We start from the raw sequence: 17,626 nt of genomic DNA on the forward strand, positions 1-17,626 counted from the left end.
ACAGTTCCTATGGGAATCATGGTGCATGTTTGTTCTCGACATACAACCATAGCATAAACACACGGCTCTGTAAACACCCACACACACGCAAACAATTTGAGCACCTGAAACAGCTCCGTGCAGAATTATCTTGCACTTCACTCGTGAAATGACCTATACAATAGCAGAGGGAAACAAACCGCAAAAAAAAAAAAAAAAAAACCCACAATTGATTTAAATAAGAATTATCAATCTTACTCCACCCTGAATTATGAAGCCAAATGCATTATTATGTAACAGTGTAACAATACCTAATGAGCTAGAGCAAAATTAAAGTATGTCAAAGCACGGGAATATCCCATTTGATATTTACATCGCAAAAGGAATATAACTGCACAACAGAAGGCTACAAAATAAATGCCTCAGCTCTATCTAGTTCTTTTCCCCTTTTTTTATCATTTTCTTTCTCTACTCCTGTGTCAACCCACTCTATTCTCTAAAGGACTAAATAAAACACATTGCAATAAAACCCATGAAAAAAATTGATGGGTGTTAGTGTGGAAATATTTGCTCAGTAAGTTCTATGATTGCCAGAACAAGTTGAAGTCATTACTATACAATGAACGATCCTGAATTTCCAAATTCGCCACATGCCAATTCACAAGCTTCGATTGGATGCATTTACACAAAACAAGTGCAAAAGGAAAAATCCACCATTCACTTTCATCCCTGCGACCATAGTAAACATGGGGGCTACATGAGAAGAACCAGAAGATACAAATGGACAAAAATGTAAGTTCAAACAGCTTAAAAGATACAACTCACACATTCCATGGCTGAAAGTTTGGAATTTTCCTACTGGATTGCGTACGATAGTGAATATACCCACAAATGAATGCAACACCCTGGGCCAACAAGGAGGCAAGCAAAAAGGTTGAGCACATGTACTTGGATTAAAAGGTGAAGGCATCACAACCCATGGCAGGAAATAGAACACGATTCATAAAATAGTAAAAGCAAGTTCTCATGTTTGATTCACACAATCATGGGAATCTTCTCCAAAATCACACGGATCATTTTTTTTCCGTAGATATGTAGATTGATGAGAATACTAGTACAAACAATTATATATCCAAGGAAAACACCTATCACCTGCAACTTCATCCAAGTATTCTCAAAAATCAACCTAGCAACTTTCTGAAGAATGGTATAGGGATTAGTATCATATTCGAATGGAAGTCAAATACAATAGAGCTACTTACAATGTTTATCAAGGATGTGATGTTCCACAAAGCATATACACGTGCAAGACCTGCTGACCGCCTCGGTCCATGACTGAATAAAGCATTGATTCCAGCAGGGAAGGGAAGCAAAACCCCCAGTGGTATAATAAACAACACAAGAAAGACGTCTACTAGGGAGAATGAGTACAACTGGAGCAATGTGAGCAATACTAGACTAAAATCTCCTAGAAGCAGGATAGAGATCACCAAACCAACAAGATCCTGCAGCAGAACATATATGTCATTTTCAGGAAACAATCCTAAAATAACTAAAAATCCATCAGAAAAGGAATTTCATACTTTCAGTTATTTTTTTTTGACAAGTGCATGGATTGAATTGTGAATTGGGGAGACTATGGGATCGCGACAAGGAAAGAAAGAGATGGATGGATAGAGAGCGAGAAAGAGAGAGATACCTGGTGGCCCACAGGTTTGGTGTTGTGAATTAGAAAAGAGAGGATGAAGAATAAATCTCTTTTCTCCTCAAGCACCTTCAAGCTGTTAATATCTAGAATCCCACCATCAATCTTCCTCCTCGAGTTACCATCAAAGCTCCTCTGAGTTTGACCCAAGTAAATCTTATTTGATGGCTCATCTTTCAGATAAACACCTAAGGCACTGCTTCATAAAAAAAAACAATGTATCAAAGAAACATGCTTGCATGGAAAAATAGTTCAAAGTTTATTTTTGTGTTTTCTTACTCCTTACAACCATACTGCTCTAGGAGGAGCCAGGAGTTTTATAAATGAAAATCATTTCATTAAGATTGAGAACAGATAAGATATAGCAACTAAGGAAGATGTCCCCCAGAGCATGAATTATCACCCAGCTAATAACAATAAACATTTGCACTTCCTCAACCAATGAATGCGATGATTAACAAAGAAAACCTTTAAAATAACTGACTAGACGCTCATGAGTACAGAAAAGTTGGCGTTCGCAAGTTTTGATCAGTTTTGGAGACTTGTAAACCCATACACCCACAGAACTAGCAAAAGAACAAGTTAAATCGTATTTCAGTAGTTAACTAAAAATAATGGAGATTTTAACTCTGTCTTGTTTCAAATTATTTTTTCACGACACTATTAAAATATTCAAGTCGACCAGAGAATCACACGTCCGCCTCAAAGTAAATAAAGATGCATACCTTGAACGCTGTTGAATTCCAGTTTCTCCATCAAGACATGTTGGTGATACGTGGCCAATTTCTTCCTCGACAGCATATATCAGGAGTCCATAATGACAATAGCCATCAGTTGTTGCTTGAAACCAAGCAAGATCCACATGCACACCGTAGGCACTTAATGCAGGATTTGCAAACATTTCAAGCCACTGAATCACTGGGCGAAACTTCGATCTAAGGCAACCCCTTCTTACCAAGCGTAACTGTGCATTTAAACCAGCTACAAAGCGATACCATGTTGTTGGTGGCACAGACTGAAAGAAAAGATTGACTAAGTACACTTCTGTGATTTATTCAGATACAAAGAATGCATTTTCCAGAATTTTCTGGGTTCAAGCGAAAATGGTTTTCAGCTCCTGGGGTTAAACAACAAACCTGACTCATGAGACTGGTGATGATATTGTCGTTATGAAGCGAGAAAGGAGCCATGTAGCTTCCATCACCTCCAAATAATAGAGACATTGGAAACCTTTGATGGAGACGAGGAGGAAGATCACTTCTCTTTTCATCACCCCCAAGGAAAAAGTCCACATAAGCAAGCATTAAATCTGGTGTTGCAGCAACCTACATTTACAAGAATATTTAGTCATATAGTATGACAATCTCATGTTTACAGTTAGCAGCTAAAGGAACAGGGATTGAGAGGAGATCAGCACATGGAGAAGCTCAGAGACATAATAATAATAAGTCTCACTACCAATACATTGTGATAGTTTTAGAAAGAATAAAAGGAAACAAACTAATTTGACGGAAAACATCAAGTTGATAGTAGAATGGACATAAATCACCAGAATGGCATCTACTCACTCATGGCCACCACATTCATCCACCTCAACGAAGAAAAGAGCAAAACCAAAAAGAACTCCCCCTCCCCACCAAAAGAAAAGAAGACCAAAGGGAGTTAAAAGAATCAAATAGAATATTTTCTTTGCAATTGCATGCAGGTTCATTGGCATATACCAAGACAAACTCTATGAAATGAATAAGTTGTGAATGCATAAGTTAAGAAATGAAAAAGAAAAGAAATCCTATTCGATAATTATTTTGCTTGGTTCAACAAACTTATATTCATGTTGAAATAGAATCAGCTATTAAGCATATCATAAGCAACAAGGAACCACTCAAACTCCATGTATTTTTTATGCCCAAAGTCCATTGGATCATCAGAAAATGTTTCTTTGGGAAGACCGGCAACTTAGTACCAGACCAAGACATTTGTTACACAAATCTGCACCATTTCAAAACATGGAGGCATCTATGGTCCATTCAATTTCTAACAACATAGAAAATATACGTGAAATATTAACCTTCAGCCCTTCATAAAGAGCACGTGAACGACAAGAACGTAAGCAAGAATGGTCGTATTCAGATCGCACAAACTCTCGTATTTTCTGCAACTTCATTCTCCGGCGCCATTGTTGCCATGACCATGCGAAAGGATAAGCAAGAATGCAAAGAATGCTGTGTACTGACCCTTCCCACCAGTGATATGCGGCAAGCGCATTGATCTCATCCACGAATGCATTAAATGCACCCTCGTAACTGCCGTTTGAAAATAGCATTTAGATTTCTTTCCCAATTAGGCAGTGTTGGCCAACAACTAAATTAGGATAAATCATATTTGGATTAAGTGGAAAAGGAAAATAACAAAGAGGAATAAATCAAATCAGATGAGACATCCTGATAGCAGATGGAGCTTGCATATCTCTATCAATTTGCAGCATAAGAAAATGTCCAGATGGAAAAGGATTAGGGAGGAAACACTTACACTATTTCTTTCACTTGTTCGGGTGGAGTATGAGGAAGATGCCAAGGTTCACTAAATGTATTTGGACCCATAAAGTACATCCTATGCACATGACTCTGTGACTCCTCCACTCTGTTAGTTTCCAAAACCTGATATGTAAACATTCTGTCAATTTTCATTCTTGATCACACAATTGTACCTAGGACGTACAAAATCATCTTATTCTCCATCCCACAATCAGTATATGTTACAGAACTAAATACCTCATTAAGAGACTCCAGGAAAGGAAATGAGTGATCTATTTGAGAACCCTGCTGCGTAGGAGCAGGGCCTGGTAACTCGTCAACCCCAATGAACTTCATTCGGGCGACACTGAGGACCAAAGCCAGCAAAACCAGAAGGCCCAAAAGCAGGAGGCCAAACAACCAGGGTCCTCCAAATGTATATATCAACTCCTCAAGAGCAGTATAACAATGTGGCATGTGATATCTCTCCGAAAGACATTTGTAAGGACATGGTGTTTCAGTAATACCACCTGCCAGAGCAAACAGGAACCTCATTTAAAAATAAGTTACCGTTTACATGCATTGAATTAGATTTAAGGCAACATAAGAGGAACCAGGAACTTGCGACATCGACACTACAAATATTGTAGTTTGCGGACACTGTCTAGCACAATCAAGAATGTGGTATGAATTTTACAATGTAACTTAAGAAAGTGAAACTGGCATGAAAGATGACACCAATATATAGTTATAATGCAAAGTCCCAATAGACACCACATAATCCCCTCAATTCAGATACCTCGGACATGTACATAAACAGCACGGTTGGGAAGCTCATCTCTTGGACAGGAAAAACAGAGGGATCTATCAGACCCAGTGACATTCTTATAAGTGCCAGCCGGACATTCCTGCAGGAATTTTAAGAAAGACGCCATAATCAGAAATCTGATATTGATTGGAGTGATATAGAGGAAAACGTTATGCCTCCATACCTACTATGCTGTAGTTTACAAAGAGGAAAAACATATTCACTTTATATGATTAATCTGGAATAGAAAAAGACACCAGAGTTCATTCATGGAATATTAACGATGATCTAGCAACTCGATCATATTACAGCCAAGTATTATAGTGTATTGAGCTATTCTGACTCGAACTACTAGGTGACCGCAATGCTCATCCCTGCAGTGAATAGCTTCAGTAACCCCCCCCCCCGGGAGAGAGAAAAGAACAAGTTCAATTATTCCCATCTGCTATAACTCCTTGCACCTATTACCTCTTTTAGGATGTCCAAGAATAGGAGTCCATTTCCCAAATGAATTATTTGCCACCCAAAAGCACCCTCTAAGCAATTATTGGATACCACCAACTTTAAAGACCATATTTAGTGGAATAGTATAAAGGTACACAGAGCTTAAGTACTCAGTAATTAGTGTTTTCCATCAAAAACTTTCAGACTTAATTTTACAAAAAGCCCTCTTGGGAAAAGAATTCATCAACTCAAACTTCTAAACAATGAACTGGGGAAGGTGAAGGTAAACTTGAAAAATACTGAGAAGAAATGAATTATAAACTACCTCGCAAAATATTCCATAAAGCCCCTTTGGGCAAGCTTTTCCACTGACTGTTCCATTTTCGCCTGGGCGGCCCTGGTCAGCACCTAATCCACCCCTATCATGAAGGCAGGCAATCCAATGTTACTGGAAATTTGAAACCCACAAAAAACAAGTAGATGGGGATGATGGATGTTCAAAGCATGTCATGCATGTGAAGAGACCCTAAAGATCAATACATTTTATTAAACCAAATGGTCAAAATTAACACAGTACGGAGACGCAGCTGCATGACTGACAATATTGTTTTAAGTTTCTTCCTGCATAGGATGCTTTGGATGTAGACCATATACAAAGCGTAGAGTCAAACTAATCAGCCAATCCTAGTGGCCAGATGACCAAAAATCTAATATTAAATGAAAACAGCAGCTTTTCAACTGCCAAATAAAATAAGTAGAGGATAGGATCTGTTCCTCAGAAAGAGTTTCACTGACTTAATCAAAAGATGTCCAGCAAAACTTAATTTTCTACAAAGCATAGCCAGCCAGGTAAATTCATAACCTGAAGTTACACCTCAGGTATATACTGCTATTTAAATATTCATCCAATCTACTATGAGCGGTTCTACTTTTTTTTTTATTTATTTTAATCTTGTTCTTTTCTTTGTTCACACGCAAGCGATGGTTTCAAGATTCATGGCATTGTCCATAGATTCGCCAAAATTTCTACTAAAGTCAATATTATAGGAAAAGGGAAGACCAAGAGATAACATAAATATTAAGATAAAATGGGTTTGAATAGAACAAAAAGCCGCAGACAAATAAAATTATTTGTTTTCCTAATGATTGTTACATGCATATGATCCCTGCCTAAAATTAAATAAGCATATGAAATGCATGAACCCTGTAGAAGTTCTACTAATAACAATTATTGCAAGAGAAATTAAATGTGCAAAGAATGGAAAGAAAAAACCTTAATGCCGGTGTAACGACTAAGGAGGGTAGTAATATAATTTGGGAATAAAACTAAAGTAACTCCACATGATAAAAGCAAGATTGGCATGCATGATGCTTCAAAATCTGCAGCAGGAAGTATCTGTACTAACCCTGTAAGAATGCTTCCGTTAACTATAGCTAAGGGCCAATATACATCTCCAGTGGGAATGTCCGACCAGTGAAAATGAATCCTTCCACCACCACCACCTCCACCACCACTCAGGCTACCATGACCTCCAACACTAGATAAATTGCCAGACTCACTGAGGGCCAGAGAACGCAAAAACAACAAGATAGTACCACCAGATCCGCCCCCAAGACCAAAATTTGCATTAGCAGCGGAGAGATTCTTCTTTTGGAAGCTCCCTTGAAAGCTGTCTCCATCTGCTCTAATAGAACCTTCAACATATAAACTCAGCAATGGATGCTCCAAGGAACCCATCACTGCATGGGAAGGGGAAAGGAATAAATCCAATCGAACAGAAGGGTTAAGGTGGCCTGATATTAGTTATTATGAAATCAAAGGCATCCAGTAAACTTCTGAAATTATGGTATTACTAAATCATTAGATGTTAAAACAAACACGAAGATAGGTTCAGAAATAGATTTCACTCAAAATCAACCATATCCATGATCGGAGAGCTACTTCGAGACAATATGGAAAATGTTAATCCCAAGAATGACCAAACACCCAAAAACTAACATTACGTTCTTGGTTTCTTATCACTTTCAGAATGCAATATGTAACCAAATTGCCCTAAAATATGCCATAACAGGGGACATGAGGCAAGAAGCAAAGCAGTGAAGGCTGAAGCACAATTGCAATGTAGCATGCAAACCTCAGAGCATAATCATAAAGTGCTGCTCACTGTTCAATCGCCCAAGCAAAGTCTTACAGTAATATTACTCTTAAACATTCCAAAGAATACACAATGATAATAGATGCCATTCATTAACTGCACTTCTATTACATCATCAAAAGGCATGTCAAATAATTCTAGAACAAACAGTTTTGGATGAAACCTAAAACTCAAGATTGGAAAGTAAGCAAGGCCAACATATGTGTGATCTCCTAGAAAATACAGCATTACAAAAACAAATATAGGAAATAAAGCCATAATTAATGAGCTGAAAAACTTTAGCTCACCCAAAATACCGCCACCAGCAGTAGACATGGCCAAGCTATCATTTCCACTTCCACTACCCAGTTCGCAAGGCAAATTAGCATCTCCATATGATATACCACCATCAATGCAGCTGTCATTATAACAGGCCATACCACCTTTACCTCCATGCCCACCACCACTACCAAGACCATTACTTAATACTATTCCTTGACCAACACCGCCATGGCAGCCTGCTCAACAAGCAAATCCTAGATTGTCAAACATAAGGGAAATATAATCCAATAACATCAATCATAACTCCAAACTGAGGAAAGGAATAAGAACTTTTCCAGTTCATCCCAGATTTCTACAAATGGTCGTTGACACTTGACAGAGTTCTTAGCATGCTGACAATTTACAGAGAGAGAAGGGCATCACATGATGCTTCTTTGTGGAGAGCCGAATCTTACCCATCCCAGTTGTGCTTATAATTCCAGAAGGTTGGACAGCAATAGTTCTGGCTCTATGGAAATGAACAACAGAACCTTCAACAAAACCTTCAACTAGGATATCCTCAACTCGACAGATCTGCATTATAATAAAAGAAGTATTTAAAGAATCTAAGCCAACAGATGTAACTGCATATAACAATAGCAAAAGACAAAAGGCTTGGAATTCTTCTTAATTTTTTAACAGCACCTGTAGGGTAAAGGACAGAGAAGAATTCACATTGCAATCTTCAGGTGGATGAAGCAGTTCGGCAGGACAGTCTTGTGAGTCACAATAAAGTTTTGGCGTCCTAACAAGCAAATCAAAAAATAATTTGGGCAAAACAAGAATAGCACACATCTGATGTTATTTTGACAGGAAGTGGAACTTACACAGCATCATCCGAGGAATTTCTTAAAGGACCTCGCAGAACAGATCCAGGTCCAATCTTCATTACAACAAGAGAAAGAAAGCAAAAGTCAACTAATCAAATATAATTTATTGTAACTATACTTATGTGAGTACAGACAACAGTAGTTATTTATATCACCAGGTACCAGGCACAAAATCAGCTCACAATAGTAGAGTCTTGCTAAGTTAGCAGGAAAAAAGAAAGTATTACACTTCATGGATCGCATGCTAATACATATCAACCAAACAAGCAACATTTTCAAGGTTCATAGAAATTTAGAAGCCAATTGATTTCATCAAATGAAGTAAGCAGTTGATAACTTCTTATCAATTTTATTAATATTGAAAGATGCTGGTATATGGAAAATGCCAGAAAACAATAGGATAAATTCAAGAGGCAACAGAAGACCAAAACATGAAGAATAGAGCCTGTGTAAAAGAAAATGTACTGGTTCAACCAGAAGTACATAATGATCAACCGAGCACGATAAGTGGGACATCTACAACAAAGAGGGAAATCATCAAGTGATAAACATCTCAATGGAGAAATAAGGAAAGGGGCCACCAATTTCAGAAGCAAATTGAGAACCATGAAATTGAGGGCAATTCAGCTTGTCAGGCCAAACAAGAATAGACTACTGAAAGACCCATCTAGAAGAAAAGCCTTTTAACAGACACAAATAAAAATAGAAATGGATTCTCAAAAGAAAAAGAAGATAGTTGCTTACATTGATGCTATAGAACAATGACAAAACTAGGCGTTGAGCTTCTATGCAGTCCCCGGGTCCAGACAAATTCAACAAACCTTGCCCGTGAACCCCCAGGTTTGCATTTGAATGGATAAGGGATGACTCCTGAAGAAGAAGAATACACAGGTAAGCCATGTGTGAACGCCAACAGAATATTGTAGGTAGTGAATGGGGTACTCACTCTCAGGACTATCAGATTACTAGCTTCAAGTGATGATGTCTCAACATTTTCATCTCCACCACCATCTATTAACATCCTTGAGTTCCACATTAAGAACATTTTAACAGACATGCGAAGAGCCCCAAAAACCTGGACAACGATTGCAATGAGAAAATTCCATACTTATTAAACATCTAAATGCATTACAGCAAATCAAGAAATGCTGATATAAGCGCAACATCCCTCCACAAAATGCTGGTACAAGCAATTTGTAAATGTAACAATGGTTTATCTAGGTGAATGCACATGAAGAAACCAAAAGGAAGGGCAAGTATGCCAATCACTCTATACAATTTCCCATAAGGCAAAAAAAAACTGTCACTTACTCTAATTACAGAATCACTCATTAACAACTCTTCTGCCAATAGCTCAAACTCTGACATCGAATAATGTGCAAGCCCAAAACTCAACACTCCTCCAGACAAGAGGCTTATTTGTCCTTGAACCTTTATGCATGAAAAAGGCTGTATTAGATTCTTACGTGCAAGAAATGATAAGAACATATATAGCTTTCAAAATTGCCAACAAGTCCAAATTTCAGTAGTTTTAGGATCACAGCATAGGCACAGACTGACTTTATCAACTCAAAACATATACTCCTGAAAATTAGCGCCCAAACATGGTAGATGTGGCTGAAAAGTCCGATTCCACTAACCTGGACGCGACTCCACAGCAAAGGAACAGCAGCCTTTGCCTGATTCCGGATATAGACATTTGTTAAAAATGGTTGAGGAAAGTCCATGAGAAGCGTATCTGTATATGTAGATTTGTGATTGTTGCTGACAGTAAGGCTACGAGGAACAGCATCATAAAATGTTCCCGCAGCACCTGCATTTTCAGGGCAACCAAGACTGCTTCCACCTGCAATATAAAACATGATTGTGAAGCTTGAATGGCTCAATCGTCAGTCTCATAGATGGGTGCTGTAAATTTATGAGCTTTTTCATCAGACCACTTGTATATAGCTTCAGCACATGGACCAACTTATTTGCTTTAGGCATGTAAATCCAAAGACAAGAAAAGAAATTTACCAGTAAGCCTAAACTTATCACATGATAACCATATTCCAAAACCAGGATTATCGGTAATGGGGTATAGGAACTGGCTGAAAATGTAGACTCAACGTGTAAGTTAATTTCCTAGTATCAACATTCTACCCCACATTGAGCAGAAACAACATAATCTGCAGCCACTAATAGAAGATTTAAAAAAAAAATCCTTTTTTAAACTCTTAACTTCTTCATCAAATAACCAAATAATATAATAGTCACACTTTCAGATACAAGGAAATCAGCTCCATCTTACTCCAGGAGAAGGCTCCTAGCGTGGAGACAAGGAGAGTGGTCCACAATTGGTTGGACTAACACATCTACTAGTCAAGCATTACATATCCAAAACTGTCTTTACTCAAAACCAAAACCGAAGAAGAGACCAAAACATGACAATGGATATGATTCATACTCAACAAAATGGTGCCACATTCTCTATCCCTGATTTCCCCTTAAAAGACAAAGGAAAATGAAAAAGATAAAAAGTCGTTGATGGAAAAACCAACAGCAAAACTGTTGCTTGGGTCCTGAAACGTGGTAACATTTGATTAGATTGCATTTTACAGCTAAAGTCCTTGGTAAAACATATGAAAGCTTTACCTCTCTCTGAATTCTAACAAGAATAACAGTATAACACAAATATCCAGGTCATACCATGTACAGCAATGACTGGTTCATCGTGCCTGCTAAAAATATCAACCGAAACTCTACCACCACCACCTCCAGCATAACCACTACCACCACAAGCACTTATATTGCCTATTCCAATCCTGCACTTTACAAGAAGAAATGTAGTTAAAATAAATCCAATGTGTTTCAACACTTTCCATTGACTCCAGATAGAGCAGATATTTCTCCAAACATCAAAAGTAGACAAGAGTACAGGATCAGCGGAAGACTACAAATGAAATGACACAGGAAAACCAAAATGGCCTGTTTATTCATCATTTAGATATGCTAAGAAAATCACAAAAAATATTATTGAGAAAAAGACATTAATATTCGTGCTTTACATCTGAACATGGAACAGCCATCCATGACACAAGGTTTTAACAGTATTCAAAGGTGGAAAAAAACCAAGCTCGTGGATGCCACAATGGACAGACCATTAGTCACAAGAGGATACAAACCAAAATGCTGAAGAAAGCAAATTAAAGCATTTTGATTTCTGAGAATGGATATAAAACCAACATGAAGAAACCATATACTAAAGAAAATATATGGATTCGATGACATTTTGCAAAGAAGTGGATGTTCAGGTTATGCAGATGGTCTTTCCCAAAGTTGACCTCATCAAATAGTACTTCCACAGCTTTTTCTGCGGAAAATGATGAAGAGCAAGGATAGTACACTCTATCCTAACAAGAATATTTTTACAATAAATATTTATAGCATTCACTTCTAATATCAGTTACTTCAACTGTTGAATACATTGTCTGGCCCACAGAAAGGTCAACTTTGAAACAGCTTTCAATGGCATTAACACATTCTGGACAAACAATCCTGAATGAGCTGACAATGAATCATCACCACTCTTCAAATTTTGGTAAGCAGGATCTTAGCAAAGTGTGGTGCTAGAAAGACAAGAAAAGAAACACAAAACAAGCAATCTTACAGTGTTGTATGATTGCTTAGAAAGACGAGACTAGATTAACTTCAAGCAGTATACTGATAGCCAATATCGGTCAACAAAGTATGAAAATTCAAGATATTGTCTAAAATTTTAAATCAACATTTAGTTAGGAGTGTTTAGTATGGTTTTACAGTCACAGACAAACCCACAAGAAGACCACAGAGTGAAGTTGCTAAAATGCAATAATGGCGCCCTCAACAAAAATCATTAGAACGATAACATCATTGGTGGCACACACTAACTCAGACCAGGTATAAGTACAAATTCCAGAGTTAAGTCCCCTCTGAAACTACATCATCCACTTATCATTCAAACCATAACCATAGAACAAGATTCACTAATCAAGCTTACAGTGCCAAGCTACAACCAAAATCAGTTAGTGTTTGGCAGTTAATCCTATGAGTTCACACTTTTAAACATCACATAAAGCAGAATAAACTCCTATTAAGAGAATAACCGGGAATTTACATCTTATAAGCCTTGATGTAGATGCTGCCTCCAGATCCACCTCCACCTTTGACACCCCCATCTCCGCCATCAGCCAAAACACTGCCATTCACCTCCAACAGCTTCGATACAAGAAACATCACCCTCCCTCCTCCTCCACCCCCATAATCAACCTCCCTACTTGTTGTCCCACCTCTACTCCCATAACTCCAGGGCTTCCCCAAACTTGACCACGAATATGCATCCCCACCCCACACATCTTCAGGAAGCTTACTCTTATCCTTCAAACATGCTGCACCCCTGCCCCCATGCCCCCCACCCGCTCCATCCACTCCTTGCGGTGTACCACTAGTCTGAGGGGGGGGTGACCCGGCCAACCCTGTAGTGTTAACAGAAGAACCATTCCCAAAACTGGCGTTATCTGAGACCAACTCAAAAGTGCCACAGATTATCGATGAATTCTCACCCAAAGTAAAGTTTCCAGTAACATTAATCGCAAGCTCGCATCCAGAGAACGATGAGCAATTCACAGTAACATTTGGCGAAATCACAAAATTGCCCTTGCCTTCTACATAGACATCCTTCGATAGGTTCAAGTTGGAGACTATTTGACAAGTGGTGTCTAAGGAACCAATGCCGCCGAGATCGGACTCGCATGAGAGCGACGGCGGATGCGGCGGAGGAGGGGGCGGCGCTGGCGGCGTGTAATCCTGGTGGAATAAAAGAACATCCGAGTCGAAATCCAAGTCAAAGTCCGACTCCGCTAAAGCAAGAATCGAACTAGGGTTTGCGGCGATTGACAGCAATAGGACTACCACCAATCCTATCACGTGATGTGGGAGTGTGAAACGAAGCATGGAAAAAGCCATCGACTGGCGACAATAGTCATCACATCAGACCGCCGGGAGTAGAAGAATGAGAAATGGATTGCATCTCTACAAGTATTTCGAATCAAAACCCTCAACAATTAAATCTCCGCAAAAGAGGCACGCCGGTCGTGATTCTCTACAAACTCACAGTACGCGTGTGAGTGCGTGCTGCGAGATGCATGTGTGTGTACAAGAGCTATAGATACAGAGGTGTGTATGTATAGGTCAGGATGGGGTTTTGGGAAGAAAAAGGGTAGAAAAATGGGTTTAGACAGAGAGTGAGAGAGAGAGAGAAAGTTGAGAGAGAGAGGGTGGTGTTTAATTTTTTGGGGTGGGGGAGAAGGTGGCAACTGGCAACACACCACAGTTATAATTTTCTCATCCATCTCCTAATTAAATTGAAAATTGTTGTGAAAAGTAATTCTACTATTCTAAACTTCACTTTTTCACTACCTAATTCTGTCTTTGACTTTCTTCTTTTCCCTTTGAAGTTTTTAACACCAACAAATGGAAATGGAAGTTGGTTACCTCATAAATCCAACATCGTATTCTTAGAAAATTATCACTATCTTCATTCGCTGCTCACTGTCTTCTTAATTAGATTACATACAGGAGATTACCACTTTTATGCTTCTTATTTATTATTCCTACTAATTTGTAACTATTAATATAAATAAATAAAGGGGATTCCCACCAAACTTTTGAACTCTGACTGTACCCATTATTCACGTGGAGGGTTCTTATTATTATTATTATTTAATTAATTAATTATGCAGTTTTTTAGTAACAAGTTTAATGCAATTTAGAGCTAATTAACCCTCTGTAAAAAAAATATCGATTTATCCCTCTGTATTTTTTAAGGATGTAACTTACTTTAATTTCTATATTTTAAAAAATATAAGACGATAAATTGCTATTTATTTTTTCATTAAAGATAATTTGCTCATTTATAATATCATAAAAATTACTTTCTTTTGATTGCGGGGAATGGTGCACGAGTACCACCAAAAAGTAAACACTAAAATGCCTATACATATTTATCTCCATATTTCCCATAATTTGCATTAATAGAATTTTGTTTTTCAGATCCTTCTATATTTCTAATGAAAATCACTCAAATACAAGCCCAAACTGAACTGATAAAAAATACTTGAGACCTGATATATTACTTTATGGTATAAAATTTCGACCATGTCAGATATTTTATAGTTTAGTGTCTATTTTATAAAATCACACAAATCTTAAAGGATAATTCACTGAAGTATTTCAAATAATAATTTCAAAAGTATTAAACCATTCAAAGATTTGCCAACAAATATAACTCTGTATTAACTTGGAATTTAAAAAGTATTTTCGCCATAAAACACAACTGGGATATAATATTTTCTGGCAAGGAGAAAAAAAGGCATGCACATTTTAAACTTAAAAGGTCCCAATCACACAAACAACTAAACTAGCTAAATAAAAAAAGAAACTATAGGATTAAAGGTGGAAAAGAGTCAAATCATATTGTATATCCTAATATTAGAAAAAAAAAAAAAAAGTGTACTCCACACTCACAAGCGGCAATTGATGATATCACCACGTCTATTTTTTTATGAAGCAAAAATGCTCTTTAACTGATAAGATTTCTAATTTAATTAATTTTTAAATTTTTAATATATTAATTTATATATCTTAATCTTATTTATAATATATTTTAAATATGAAATATTACATATTAAAAGAAATGACGATTGAGACATGGACTATTGTGAATGAAAGGTGGCTCAATTTTGGACGTGGAAGGCAAGAATTGTGTTGAATTATAAGGTGCTTTTTTGAAGTCACAGTTTTGAAGTAGGGACTAGAGAAGGGATAAGCTGCCAAAATGGCTCTCTCAACAAATTAGAACTGAAATTCCTATAAGCGGACACATGTACTAAAAAACGAAGAAACTAACAAAAGCGTGTGACGTGTATTTTGTATGTGGACTGATAAAGTTGTACACCACGACTTTGCTTCACTAGGAAGTAGCTTGTGATTATCACAAAACAGATTATTAAAAGAAATTGCCAAATTAAAATATGCAGTTTTGTCTCTATAATTCTAATCAAAATGAGAAAAGCACTTGCTAATTAAATCCCTTGAAACAAATTATAAACATACAATAGCCTTTGAAATAGAACTGATGTTTTGTACTTTTTTTCTTCTCTAAATGGGTGAATTATCTTACTATTAAGCGACAGCATTGTTTTTATGGTCTGTTACTTTTTATTTTTTTATTAATTTTTTCTCTCATTTTTATATTTTTATGTACCTAATTAAAAATTTTTAAGTAATAATTAGTTTTAAAATTTTAAAATTAATTGTACATGTTGTAGCTGGCATGATAGAGTTGCTAATTTGTAACAATATTTAATTTAAAGGTTGATGAGTATACACGTGTCACCCCTGCCAAAAGACCGAATTACCCTTCATTACGGGCATTACAGTCATTTCGCGATCAGGATTCGCGCCTTTTGTAACGGGCGGGTCGCAGAGGACCCGACCCGGGTCGCACAGACTGATTGAAAACCCGGACAATGACAGTCGCTCGATCAGAACGCGAGCCGGTAGGATAAGGCCCCGTGGCCCAGTACTTGATGTCCAACTGTGCTCTATAAATAGACCCCGATACGCCATAAATGAGGTAACTGTGATGCATTAATTGAGTTCGAACTTTGAGATCGCATACATTTCTCTCGATCAACCTAACTTGAGCGTCGGAGGGTCATTGTCGGGGACGTGCCCGACGAGCTCACAGTTCGTGTTTTATTCTTAGGGAACCCAAAATCTGATCTAGGAAGAGTTAGACCATCTGCAGTGAGATCGTCTCAGGAGATCGCTAATTTCGACCCGGATCAAAGGTAAATGTCAATTCAAATGAAATTCATAGATTATATTTAGTAGAAAAAGAATAAGAATGATGTTGTCCCACATAGAAAGATCGAGGGATTACTTTGAGCAATGAAGAGGATATATAAGGAAAATGTGGGTGTAGAGTTGTTGCTCTCTTATTATTCGTCCCACATGGCAAATTTATTGAAGAACTAAACTGATTATAAGGTTGAAGATTCAAGCATACTTCTAAATGTTCTGAAAGTCAAAGTGAATGTGAGGAAATCCTATACGTGTGTTGTCGTTTTACTTGCATTGACTGTGGGTGTTATGCTGAATGTTTGAATATATACATTTTTGCAGTAGACACATTTGATTTAATCTAGAAAAATATAAACAATTTTAAAATCTTCTTTTTTTCCAGTCAAAAAAGTTTCAAATTTAAAAAACTTGTTTTAAAACATTTTTAATGGCAATTCGAAATAGCAAACTATTTTGAATGTTTGTTAAAACCGATTTATGAGGTTGTATTAATGCTATTGGTGCTGGAGCTTATAAAAAAGCTGAAGCATTCCTCACTTCAACACACAGCTTAAGAATACAAAACACCTGATATGCATTCTCTCTCTGTTTTGCTCAGTTATTCCTCAATCCCATTTCGGGTTTTACTCGTACTTCGGAAGAAGTTGCATAATATATGGTGCACATATATACGAGGCGTATAATTTTTTTAAGACAAGCATAAATTTTATGCGATTCGATTAGTATTTGTATTGAACAAGTAACAACTCTTACCCAACTAAGTTTACTATTTAATTTTCGTTGACAGCATATCTAACTTATTATTATTCTGATTTTGTTCATACGTAGTTGTTTCGCAAAATAATTCTCAAAAAATTGGTTATATTAATTCTGTTAATATTATTATATGATTGTTTTCGAAATGTATTACGATTGCTTAACTTTTCCCAACAATATACAAATATTTAAGTGTACTAGACATTCTAATTTACGTATATCCACCAGCTATCAGTTGGATTTATTTTGTC

At 37.1% G+C, this 17,626-nt stretch overlaps 1 protein-coding gene across 1 annotated transcript; it reads right to left on the reverse strand.

The window, feature by feature from the left end:
- Positions 1-244: 244 nt before the first annotated feature.
- On the reverse strand, positions 245-14,070 carry LOC105164705 (uncharacterized). The gene is made up of 22 exons (XM_011083424.3): positions 12,871-14,070; positions 11,424-11,539; positions 10,376-10,581; positions 10,047-10,166; positions 9,682-9,810; positions 9,480-9,605; positions 8,733-8,788; positions 8,551-8,650; positions 8,322-8,439; positions 7,893-8,102; positions 6,856-7,189; positions 5,775-5,868; positions 4,997-5,105; positions 4,456-4,727; positions 4,214-4,341; positions 3,753-3,987; positions 2,821-3,009; positions 2,410-2,699; positions 1,679-1,880; positions 1,242-1,484; positions 805-884; positions 245-708 (listed from the first exon to the last, which is right to left on the reverse strand). Exons 1-22 carry the CDS (start codon positions 13,716-13,718, stop codon positions 561-563), a joined length of 4,353 nt encoding a protein of 1,450 aa, XP_011081726.3. The 5' UTR covers positions 13,719-14,070; the 3' UTR covers positions 245-560.
- Positions 14,071-17,626: the final 3,556 nt, after the last annotated feature.

Source organism: Sesamum indicum, linkage group LG6 (genome assembly GCF_026168435.1).
Source record: "Sesamum indicum cultivar Baizhima isolate 11 linkage group LG6, ASM2616843v1, whole genome shotgun sequence".
NCBI classification, from domain to species: domain Eukaryota; kingdom Viridiplantae; phylum Streptophyta; class Magnoliopsida; order Lamiales; family Pedaliaceae; genus Sesamum; species Sesamum indicum.